Here is a 12,848-nt window from a genome sequence, read left to right as displayed (position 1 = left end):
ACAGGTGATCATCATAACTTTGAACATGAATGGGATGAACTCACCCATAAAATGAAAACAAATATGAGAGTGGATTAAAATCCAAAATCCTACTATATGCTGTCTACAAGATACACACCTGAGGTGGGTAGATACTCACCAGGTTAGAATTAAAGGTTGGAGCAAAACCTATTGGGCCTCAACTGAGAGAAAGAAGGCAGGAGTTGCAATTATGATATCTGACACAGCCAAAGTAAAAACAGATCTGATTAAAAGGGATAGGTAAGATAAATACATCCTAATAAAAGGGAGTATAGAGAATGAGGAAATATCAGTAATCAACATGTATGCACCAGATGGTATAGCATCCAGATTTCTAAAGAAGAAACTAGTGGAATTGAAGGAGGAAATAGATAGTAAAACTATACTAGTGGGAGACCTGAACCTACCACTATCAAATTTAGATGACTCAAATAAAAAAATAAATAAGAAAGAGGTAAAAGATGTGAATGAAATCTTAAAAAAAATTAGAGTTAATAGATATATGGAGAAAAATAAATAGGGACAAAAAGGAATACACCTTCTTTTCAGCAGTACATGGTACATTCACAAAGATTGACTATGTACTGGGGCATAAAAACATGGCCAAAAAATGCAGAAATAAGAAATGCAACCTTTTCAGATCATAATGCAATAAAAATAATGATCAGTAAGGGTACATGGAAAGCCAAATCAAAAATTAATTGGAAATTAAATAATATGTTTCTCGAAAATCTGTTAGAGAACAAATCATAGAAACAATAATTTCATTGAAGAAAATGACAATGATGAGACATCCTTTCAAAACCTAAAGGATGCAGCCAAAGCAGTACTCAGGAGGAAATTTATATCCTTGAGTTCTTATATTAACAAATTAGGGAGGGCAGAGGTCAATGAATTGGACATGCAAATCAAAAAACTTGAAAGTGAACAAATTAAAAATCCCCAGAAGAAAACTAAATTAGAGATCCTAAAAATTAAAGGAGAAATTAATAAAATCGAAATTGAAAGAACTATTGAACTAATAAATAAGACTAGAAGCTGGTATTTTGAAAAAACAAACAAAATAGACAAAGTACTGGTCAATCTAATAAAAAAAAGGAAGGAAAGAAGAAAACCAAATTAACAGTATCAGAGATAAAAAGGGAGACCTCATCTCCAATGAAGAGGAAACTAAGGCAATCATTAAAAACTATTTTGCCCAATTATATGTCAGTATGCCAATCTAGGTGATATTGATGAATATTTACAAAAATATAAATTGCCTAGATTAACAGAAGAAGAATTAGAATTCTTAAATAATCCCTTATCAGAAAAAGAAATTGAACTGACCATCAAAGAACTCCCTATGAATAAACACCCAGGGGCTGATGGATTCCCAAGTGAATTCTATCAAACATTCAAAGAACAGCTAATCCCAATACTATACAAACTATTTGACATAAGAAGCAAAAAGGGAGTTCTACCAAATTCTTTTTATGACACAAATCTGGTACTGATTCCAAAGCCAAGCAGGTCAAAAATGGAGAAAGAAAACTACAGACCAATCTCCTTAATGAACATAGATACAAAAATCTTTTAAATAAGATACTAGAAAAAAGACTCCAGCAAGTCATCATGAGGGTTATTCATTATGATCAGGTGGGATTCATACCAGGAATGCAAGGATGGTTCAATATTAGGAAAACCATCCACATAATTGGCCATATCAACAAGAAAACTAACAAAAATGACATGATTATCTCAATAGATGCAGAAAAAGCCTTTGACAAAATACAACACTCATTCCTATTGAAGACACTAGAAAGCATAGGAATAGAAGGGTCATTCCTAAAAATAATAAAGAGTATTTATCTAAAACCATCAGCCAACATCATCTGCAATGGGGATAAACTAGATGCATTCCCAATAAGATCAGGAGTGAAACAAGAATGCCCATTATCACCTCTATTGTTGAACATTGTACTAGAAACACTAGTAGTAGCGATTAAAGAAGAAAAAGAAATTGAAGGTATTAAAACAGGCAATGAGGAGACCAAGCTATCACTCTTTGCGGATGATATGATGGTCTACTTAAAGAGGCCTAGAGAATCAACTAAAAAGCTAGTGGAAAATATCAACAACTTTAGCAAAATTGCAGGATACAAAATAAACCTGCATAAGTCATCAGCATTTCTATATATCTCCAACATATCTCAGTAGCAAGAATTAGAAAGAGAAATTACATTTAAAACCACTCTAGATAATATAAAATACTTAGGCATCTATCTGCCAAGACAAACACAGGAACTATATGAACACAAGTACAAAACACTTTTCACACAATTAAAACTAGATCTAAACAATTGGAAAAACCTTAACTGCTCATGGGTAGGATGAGCTAACATAATAAAAATGACAATCCTATCCAAGTTAATTTACTTATTTAATGCCAGACCCATCAAACTACCAAAAAACTTTTGTATTGAATTAGAAAAAACCCATAAAGTTCATTTGGAACAACAAAAGATCAAGGATATCCAGGGAAATTATGAAAAATAAAATGGGAAGGAAGCTGGTCTTGCAGTACCGGATCTCAAAGTGTACTATAAAGCTGTGGTCATCAAAACAATATGCTACTGCCTAAGAGACAGAAAGGAGGATCAGTGGAATAGACTTGGGGTAAGTGACCTCAGCAAGACAGTCTATGACAAGCCCAAAGATCCCAGCTTTTGGGACCAAAACCCACTATTTGATAAAAACTGCTGGGAAAATTGGAAGATAGTGTGGGAGAGATTAGGTTTGGATCAACACCTCACATCCTACACCAAGATAAACTCAGAATAGGTGAATGACTTGATAAAGAAGGAAAGCATAAGTAAATTATGAGAACACAGAATTGTATACATGTCAGACCTTTGGGAAGGAAATATTTTAAAACCAAGCAAGACTTAGAAAGAGTCACAAAATGTAAAATAAATAATTTTGATTACATCAAATTAAAAAGTTTTTGTACAAACAAAACCAATACAACCAAAATTAGAAGGGAAGTAACAAATTGGGAAACAAAAACCTCTGACAAAGGTCTAAATTGCTCAAATTCATAAAGAGCTAAATCAATTGTACAAAAAAATGAAGCCATTCTCCAATTGATAAAAGGGCAAGGGACATGAATTTAACAAAAAGTTAACAAAATCAAAACTATTAATAAGCATATGAAAAAGTGCTCTACATCTCTTATAATCAGAGAAATGCAAATCAAAACAACTCTGAGGTACCACCTCACACCTAGCAGATTGGCTAACCTGACAGCAAAGGAAAGTAATAAATGTTGGAGGGGATGTGGCAAAATTGGGACATTAATGCATCACTGGTGGAGTTGTGAATTGATCCAACCATTCTGGAGGGCAATTTGGAACTATGCCCAAAGGGTGCTAAAAGACTGCCCTTTGATCCAGCCATAGCACTGTTCGGTTTGTACCCCAAAGAGATAATAAGGAAAAAGATTTGTACAAGAATATTCATAGCTGCACTCTTTGTGGTGGCAAAAAAATTGGAAAATGAGGGGATGCCCTTCAATTGGGGAATGGCTGAACCAATTGTGATATCTTTTGGTGATGGAACACTATTGTGCTAAAAGGAATAATAAAGTGGAGGAATTTCATGGAGACTGGAACAACCTCCAGGAAGTGATGCAGAGTGAGAGGAGTAGAACCAGGAGAACATTGTACACAGAGACTGATACATAGTGGTACAATTGAATGTAATGGAATTCTCCATTAGTGGCAATGCAGTGATCATGAACCACCTGGAGGGATCTATGAGAAAGAACACTATCCACATTGAGAGGAAAAACTGTGGGAGCAAAAACACAGAAGAAAAACAACAGCTTGATTACATGGGTCGAGGGGATATGGCTGGGGATTAGACTCTAAATGAACATCCTAATGCAACCACCAACAACATGGAAATAGGTTCTGATCAAAGACACATGTAATACCCAGTGGAATTGCGTGTCGGCTATGGGAGGTGTGGGGGAGGGAACAAAGGAATAGAATATGATTTTTGTAACCAAGGAATGATGTTTGAAATTGACCAAATAAAACGAAAAAAAAAAAGAGGCAATTATCACTGTAACCATTTTACTTAGGGGATAAAAGGTAGATACATTTTTAAAAGATTCTTTTTATTAACATTTTTGAAGTTATATTTTATATTATTGACATTTTTTCATCTTCCTTAAGAGTCATTGGAAGAGGAATGGTTTTTATTAAGTCTAACATAACAGACTATTATTAGAGATGACATAATTTCACAAAAAATTGCTTTAGAATAGAATTTTATTTGTATTTCAAGCACTGCTCCTTCCTACATTTTTCAAAATACATGTTTCTGAGTTGTTTGCCACTGTACTGCCTTCAGAACATTCATGTTTTGGATATAGTTCCTGAAATTCGTACTGCTTTTGAACTAATTCTTATTTTCTTGACTTCACTCACCTCTAGTACAAGAATATTCGAACATTCCTCAGATGTTGGCCCCTGATGTGTATTTAAATCTCAAATTTCCCTGTGAAACATCAAATATATCTGTGCCACCTGATCCTACATCTAATGTGGTTTGTATTTACTTAAAATACTTTTAATAGATGATATTATACCTTAAGACATTGTATAATACATCAAGATACATTATATTCATGAATGTTAAAAAATTTTGTCATCTTAATACTTTTGGTCAATATATTTAGAGAGTCTAACACTAATTAATCTAGTTTTATCATTGTTAGAAAAAAATAGAATCTATTGCTTGCTTTCGAACTAGATTGCAAATTGGAACTATTCATCATCTACTACCCCAAGCTAGTCTTAGTAGTGCTGGATACAGAACAGGTTCACATTGTCTTGCTAATGACTAGTTTTGCTTAAATGAATTTAATTATTGTTTCTGCATGAGGATGCCTGTACTTAGATTTGTAGTTCTAATTTCTCTAAACTTAATTATTTTAATGTTGTATCCTCTAGAGGAATATAAGCTTATTGAGGGCAAAAATTCTATTTTTTTAAATTAAAAAGTTTTCAGATTACCTTGCACTTATTTTTTCTTCTTCTTACTTTCTGCCACCCCAACTGGGTAGGGGGAAGAAAAATAAAACTATTGTAACCAAATGTATAATGAAGTAAAACATATTTCTGTGTTGTCAATTTCAAAAAATGTATGTCCTGTTGTGTACCTTGAATACATCACTTCTGTTTCAGGAGTCAAATAGTATCCTTCATTACTGGTCCTCTAGATAGTTGGTCATTGTATCAATGAGTTCGTAATCCTTTCAAAGTTACTCATTTTTGCAATTTTGTTATGGCATACATTGTTCACCAAGGTCTTGTTTTGTAAAATTCTTTCCAGATTTTTTTTGAAACTATCACTTTTGTTGGTCTTTACCACATAGTAGTTTTCTTGTTTATTTTTATGGCTCTCAATCTAGTATAATATCTTATATGTGAAAAGTTTTCAATAAATGCTTGTTTGTTGAATCTGATTATCCTTATAGCAGTCCTTCATAGAAAACTCTAAATTTAATTCATCAAATTTTTTGCAACTTCAGGTTGGACACAATTATATAAATGTGATAGACATTGAAGCTAGTGATCTCCTTCAGGAATTGCCTGATAGAGAAGAGACTACAGATGATATTGTTAACAAAAAGGAAAGTGACAACCTGGAAATTCCATCTTCTGCAAATTTGCACTACATGGCAGCTTCTGTTACCAATGCAATTCCTCCTGACCATTTTCTGAGTAAAGGTAATAGCTTCCCTTTTACTTTTTTAGAGCAGTGAAACATTTTGAAGAAAAAAATAAGTTAATAATGTATTGTTTTCTGTTTTCAGTTATCTTTTCTTTCCAAGATCCTTCATCTCAATTTCTTTTCTAAAGTCCCTCTTGAAATTTTTTTTATTTTACTGTGTAAATGTTGTTTTATTTTATTTCTTACTTCATGCAGAATTTCCAAATCTCTTCTTATTCTTTTTTTTAAAACCTTACCTTCCATCTTAGAATCAATACTGAGTACTGGTTCTGAGGCAGAAAAGTGACTAGGGCTAGGCAATGGAGCTAAGTGACTTACCCAGAGTCACACAGGTAGGACATGTCTGAGACTAAATTTGAGCCTCAAACCTCCCATCTCTGGGCCTGGCTTTCAATCCACTAAGCCACTTAACTTCCCTCTATTCTTCTTTTTTTAATTAAAAAAAAGTTTTTTAATGTTTTTCTTAAAACCCTTATCTTCCATCTTGGAATCATCTTGGTAAGGGTAGGCAATGGGGTTTAAGTGACTTGCTCAGGGTCACATAGCTGGAAAGTGTCTGAGGCCAGACTTGAACCCAGGACTCCCAACTCTAGGCCTGGCTCTCAATCCACTGAGCTACCCAGCTGCCCCCTCTCTATTCTTCTTATACTCAAAATGATAAATATATTTTCCCCTTCAGTGAACTACAAACTATGTGATAGAATACCCAGAGAGTAGAAGGTAGAGAAATGAGGAGCCTGGTTAAATTTGCTGTTTTGTGTGAAGAGGGAGAATGGGTCAGATATTAAGGCTACCTGTGAATTATTCATAGTAAGGCCAAAAAATTTCATGTTTATTCTATAAAAGAAGACAAATGAAGGAAGAAATTCTGCCTAAGTATATATGGGGTGGTAGTTTTAATTGCAGAAAATTCACAGACATATATCTAATTAGTACCTAGTATACTGATGTTAATAAATTATCTTTTCTGATATTAGATAGGTAGTTCATTTATATAAATTAGTACCAAAGTGTAAAATTCCATACAAGTCAGCCCAAGAGAGATGAGAAAGCTCTTCAGAATAAAATTCTGAAGGAACAATTTTGGGGAGGAAGAAAAAGGGGATGTTGTGTGAATAGAGTGATGCATGTACACAGGAAACCTCCCAACGAATTAGATTTAAAATAGAAGCAAATATAGGTAAGCCAGGAGGAATGTTAAAAACATCGCAGGGTCTTGTAAGAAATTTAGGGGTACTAAATTTAAGAATGAGCTGAGTCTGGCAAGGGAATCTAAGGACAACAAAGGTTTGGATTTATTTTAGGGTCCAATCTGAGAGGGTCTGGGCTGCTAAGCAGGATGGATGTAAAAATAACAATGATCAACAGAAAGAAGGTAAAACTGTTTGACTCTTTTTCTTAAGAATTCTCTGCTCAGGAGACTTTTGTATTGGAAAAACAAGGGTAAAAATGTCTCATCTGGAATTGATGCTAAATCTAAATAGGGAGCCAGTCCAATACTTGTCTGTCAGGAGCTCAAGTTATCAGACTCAGATGAACTACAGTACTCAACTCGCAGATATGATTGTTAAGCCACTGTTAGTAAAATTTAGGATTTTACAGAATGGAAGAGCTGGTTAAATGCTGAATGTGCACAGTACACAAGTGTTTGGATTTCTTCTTTTAGGCATATTCAACCTAATTGTTTTGTTTGTTTTTGTTTGTTTGTTTTTGAGAGGAGCTACTAGCTAACTTATCCAATTTGTCTTTCTCTTGATTGAACCAGTGAATTTGCATCATCATTGATTCTAAGACAGGATTCTATTTCCCTTCAAAAATACCACACTCTTTTTTCTTTGGTAAGAGTTTGATTAATGCTCCAATTCCAAATATTTAGTGCTTATTTTTGTCCTTTGTGACATTCTTTTACTTCATCAACTTCTCGTCGTAGGTTATGATTTCATTTTCTTTCTTCAGATCTTTCTTTGTTTTCACTTTGAAGCTTTTCTTTTGTTTTTCTATATGGGAGGGGGGAGAGAGGAGGGGTTGGGAAAGGAAAGGAACCCAACCTCCACATTGATCTAAAGAAGTAGTTTGAAATGATCATAATAGAAACACTGAAGCCTTCTTTTATTTACCTATAAAAGAAACAAGGACAGTATGCTTTAAGAAGATAAAACAGGTATTTATCCTAAGTTTAGGACCTATTTTTTATTGTCTTTCTTTACCAAGTTTTAGGCTGAATGTCTTTTTGGTTTTGCATCACTTCCATCTAACTCTTGCCATATTTCTTTTCCTGTGTATTGGCTAGTTTATTATCTTATTAAAACACAGTCTAGCTATTTTTCAGTAGAGTAGGCGAAGATTTCTATCCAGGTTTTTTTCCCCTTGCTTATTACAAATATTGTTATGAATGGTTTTGCATACATGGGTCTGTTATTCCTGACAAAAGCCTAAATAAAAAAACTTAAAAGTGGTATTGCTAGGTTAAACATATGCACATTTTGTTAATTTTATTTATATAATTCCATTCTGCTTTAAAAAATTGTCAAAGTAATTTACAACTCCATCAGCAGTGAATTATATAATGCATGCCTGTCTCCACATCCTCATTACTATTGCATCTCATGTCCTTCATCATCTTTTTCTGTATATATTTTAGAGCCTCAAGGTTGTTTTAATTTCCATTTCTTTTGCTTATTTATGATTTTAAACATTTCCCCAAAGCATTGTTAGTTTGTTTTTTCTTTAAAGAACTGGCTGTTTTTATTCTTTGACCAAAATAGTTTTTGAAAGTCAAAACTAGATATCAACGTGTAATCATTTCATGAAGGAAACCAGAAATAAAACCGTAATTTCTGCTATGGTTATTAGGCTCTTATTTTGCCATAAATTTAAATTGGTTTCGATTTTGAACATCATAGTAATCACAATGTAGTGTTCTGTTTATACCACAAAAACAGAGTTAGATCTTTCAAGTCAAAAGATAGAAATATAATTTTTGAGTGTTCAAGAGAGAAACCAATTTGGAATTCACCATTGCCCTCTTTTGTATTTATTATTCCAGGAACATCACTGTTCATAATTTTCTTAAGTCTAATTCTAAATTTTGTTTATTTTAATATTAAAGATCTGCCCAAATTACAAGTTCAGGTCCAAGAATCTACTGTAAAATCAGATGGTGTAGAAGACTATTTAACCTGGAAACAATGCCAGGATTTCAGCACTACACCTTGTACAGTACCATCGAAAAAAGGTCTTGATATAGAGCATCTTAATTCTAAACTCCTGGAAATAGATGAAAAACTACTTGTCCTGCAGGATATTGCAGCTACTGTAGAGGAAGATTTTAGCAACACTAAGTTGGTAGACCCACCCTGTGCCGTAAGTATCATTTTTTCCTTTCTCTTTGTCTTGTGAAACAGTTGATATTAGATTTTTGATGTGATATATTTGTCAAATATATATTTATCAAAATAGTGTGGTGGTATGGATATCTTGGATTTCCAGGAAAAAATGTTTTCTCTTATTATAAAAATTGATACAAATTTCAAAGCCAGAATGTAGTTATGTCCCAAAGGTCCTTTGTGTGCCTAATTTTGTTAACATTTTTGGATTTTAAAGGTTCATTCTTTGTGGGGTTAACATTTTACCTGAAATTTCTTTGAGTATATCTTATCTTATATTTTATGCAAAATAACCAAGCACATACTTCTATATTCAACCTTTAAAAAAGAAATTCTTTTAAAAAGTTTTTTTAAAAGACAATCACACAATAGGCATGTAAAAGTTATGCCACGTTTTTGAAAGGGATACTTGATAAGCTTTGAAAGCTCGAATACTGACAATCCTAATTTAATTGGCAGGTATATAAGTATATTATAGGTAGTATACTTGTGTTTTTAAAGTTCAGAGATACTGAACCTATATAAATAGATACCTGAAACTATGTAAAAGGATGTCTGGAAGTGTGACTTTAAAGTAAACAGAATGCTATTTTATTGATCATATTAGAATAGATACAACTAAATGAGTTTTCCTTCTATGTAAGTCACACTAGGGAGTAGATATACTCAGTCCAATGATACTGCCTTGGGCACAAACCCATTTTTGAAAGCCCCCTTTTTGAATTGACTTCAGTCTGCTTATAAGCTTCACATAATTTAGTCTTATTTCTCTAAAGTCATGTCACTTTTTCCCAAAAACTATACTTCCCACCTTCATTACTGACTTTAGGCAACAGACATATGATTTCAAATTACTTTTAAAAAATCAAAAATACACTTAAAAATAAAGATTTATTGTTACTGAAGATATTAAAAGAAGTTCTCATAATTATGACAGTGGTTTTAAAATTGGTTTGAATAAAGGCAGCATTATTTGAACATGATGTAATCTTCCAAGGTAACACATATTTGGATAAGGAAGTGCTAAGAAGTTTGTTTAAAAGTCAATATTGGGGGCAGTTAGGTGGCTCAGGAGATTGGTGTGACCCTGGGCAAGTCACTTAACCTCAATTGCCTAGCTTTTACTGTTCAGTACTTAGTATTGATTCTAAGACAAAAGGTAGAGGTTAAAAAAAAGTCATCATCTTTTCTTTTTAAGTATATACCTTAAATAATATGTAGTTAATAATTATAATTCAGCCATATTGTTTTTAAAAACTATTTCAGTGAAAGAAACCTGAATTACTCTGAAATTTAGAATTGTTGTTATTGTTTTTGTTGTTGGATGTTTGTTTTCAGCTGGTGGAGACAGAAGACATTTTGGAATTGTCATCTCCTCCAGAAGTGCATAAAGTGACGGCATTCTCACAAACTTGTAGAAGTCCTGAAGAAGGTTTGTATTTAACGAAATAGTGACGTTGTATGATGGTGTTAGTTCATGAAACAGGAACAAATTTGCTCTTTGGGATGACAGGCACTTTGAAGATTTGGGAGTTTTGGCATGATTAGGATAAAGGAATGAACTTGGGATAGTTTTGATATTACAGCTTCATTATATCCATTTTCTAGCTTTTTGACACATTACAGGAGCCTGTTACTAAAATGCAAAACTCAACCTTCTTTGGTATTTTTATTTTAAACTGTTATGGAAGACATAAGGTAGTGTCAACAAGAGGTTCTTTTCTTTGTTGAACAAGGATGTGGCTCCTCTGAAATACAGACCTGTAAATTGGAATATACTAGTGAGACTGGTTTGTTTGGCAGTTGCTATTTATCTAGAAGTAATCTTACGGAATAGCAAATACGTGCATTTGTCTGAGTGACTATTTAAATAAATGGGTAGTGATTAAATAATTGGTTTTCTATATTTAGAGAATGAAAACAGTAATGTGTCTTTTAAATATATTCTTTGATAATTCTGCTTTAAGGGAGGGTTATCGTTTTAGAAGTCTGCATTTAGATATTTGTTAGAATCTATGGAAGTTATTTTATATATATTATCTTGATGGTAAGTAAGGTAGAATTAACTTGGGCTTTTTGGCTTTTTCTTCCTTGCACCATTCCTGATTTTGATCTACAATGGATCAGTCTATTCTTTTAACCATCAAATTGATGAAGAAGTAGATGAAGAAGAGGTGGAAGAGGAAGAAGAAGAAGAAAAAGAAGAAGAAGAAGAAGAAGAAGAAAAAGGAGAAGATGCTCCAGTAATTGAATTTACTGAAACAAAGCATACTCTGTGGAAATCTTGTTCCTTTTCTTCTGTCATTTCATCTTTTAATGTTTCCAGTGACAAGTTTACTTCTACTGGTACTATTTTTTACTTTAATTCTTTTTGCTTTTTTAAATTACCAATCATTATTGATTATTTACTATTTAGGAAAACAATGTTATCAATGGTCTTATTAGTACCAGGTTTATGATGGCCTTGTTAAGTCATTTACCTTTTTTTTTCCTGTATTGCTTTATGGAGAAGAGTCCAAAAATTGTACCATTCAAATTGATGGTCATTCTTTTTTTTTTTTTTTTTTTGCTTTGCTTTGCTTCAATTGATTTATTTGAGAAATTTCAATTAAGATCTAAAGCTCATCACAGAGAGAAAAATATGCTGATATTACATAAGTATTTCTTGAATGTGGTCAACTCAGTTTCTTTTTAATTTTTTTTTGTTTTTTTTTTTTTAATTTTAATATTATTTTATTTGGTCGTTTTCATACATTATTCACTGGAAACAAAGATCGTTTTCTTTTCCTCCCCTCCCCCCCCCCCCCCCCCCGCCTTTCCCTCTCCCATAGCCGACGCATGATTCCACTGGTTATCACATGTGTTCTTGACTCGAACCCATTTCCCTGATGTTGGAGTTTGCATTATAGTGTTCATTTAGAGTCTCTCCTCGGTCTTATCTCCTCCAACCCTGTAGTCAAGCAGTTGCTTTTCAGCGGTGTTTTTACTCCCACAGTTTATCCTCTGCTTGTGGGTAGTATTTTTTTTTAGATCCCTGCAGATTGTTCAGGGAAATTGCATTGATACTTATGGAGAAGTCCATCACCTTCGATTGTACCACAATGTATCAGTCTCTGTGTATAATGTTTTCCTGGTTCTGCTCCTTTCGCTCTGCATCACTTCCTGGAGGTTGTTCCAGTTCACATGGAATTCCTCCACTTTATTATTCCTTTGAGCACAATAGTATTCCATCACCAACATATACCACAATTTGTTCAGCCATTCCCCAATTGAGGGGCATCCCCTCATTTTCCAATTTTTGGCCACCACAAAGAGCGCAGCTATGAATATTCTTGTACAAGTCTTTTTGTCCATTATCTCTTTGGGGTACAAGCCCAGCAGTGCTATGGCTGGATCAAAGGGCAGACAGTCTTTTATCGCCCTTTGGGCATAGTTCCAAATTGCCCTCCAGAATGGTTGGATCAATTCACAACTCCACCAGCAATGAATTAATGTCCCCACTTTGCCACATCCCCTCCAGCATTCACTACTTTCCATAGCTGTCATGTTAGCCAATCTGCTAGGTGTGAGGTGATACCTCAGAGTTGTTTTGATTTGCATCTCTCTGATTATAAGAGATGTAGAACACTTTTTCATGTGCTTATTAATAGTTTTGAT

At 33.5% G+C, this 12,848-nt stretch overlaps 1 protein-coding gene across 5 annotated transcripts in view; it reads left to right on the top strand.

Annotated features, from left to right (window-relative positions):
• Nucleotides 1-12,848, top strand: part of CPLANE1 (ciliogenesis and planar polarity effector complex subunit 1) — a 175,073-nt gene that overhangs the window by 113,555 nt on the left and 48,670 nt on the right. For all 5 annotated transcript variants that reach the window (XR_008917859.1, XM_056824552.1, XM_056824553.1 and 2 more), the window contains exons 39-43: nucleotides 4,503-4,615; nucleotides 5,603-5,801; nucleotides 8,915-9,168; nucleotides 10,530-10,623; nucleotides 11,319-11,537. Coding sequence is in view for 4 of the 5 variants with exons in the window: in XM_056824552.1 (XP_056680530.1) it covers nucleotides 4,503-4,615; nucleotides 5,603-5,801; nucleotides 8,915-9,168; nucleotides 10,530-10,623; nucleotides 11,319-11,537 (879 nt within the window). In the remaining variant the exon portion in view is untranslated. The remainder of the gene's footprint in view (nucleotides 1-4,502; nucleotides 4,616-5,602; nucleotides 5,802-8,914; nucleotides 9,169-10,529; nucleotides 10,624-11,318; nucleotides 11,538-12,848) is intronic.

Source organism: Monodelphis domestica, chromosome 3 (assembly GCF_027887165.1).
Source record: "Monodelphis domestica isolate mMonDom1 chromosome 3, mMonDom1.pri, whole genome shotgun sequence".
Lineage (NCBI taxonomy): Eukaryota > Metazoa > Chordata > Mammalia > Didelphimorphia > Didelphidae > Monodelphis > Monodelphis domestica.
The sequence above is the reverse complement of the archived record's forward strand: the minus strand, read 5'-3'. Positions and strand labels throughout refer to the sequence as shown.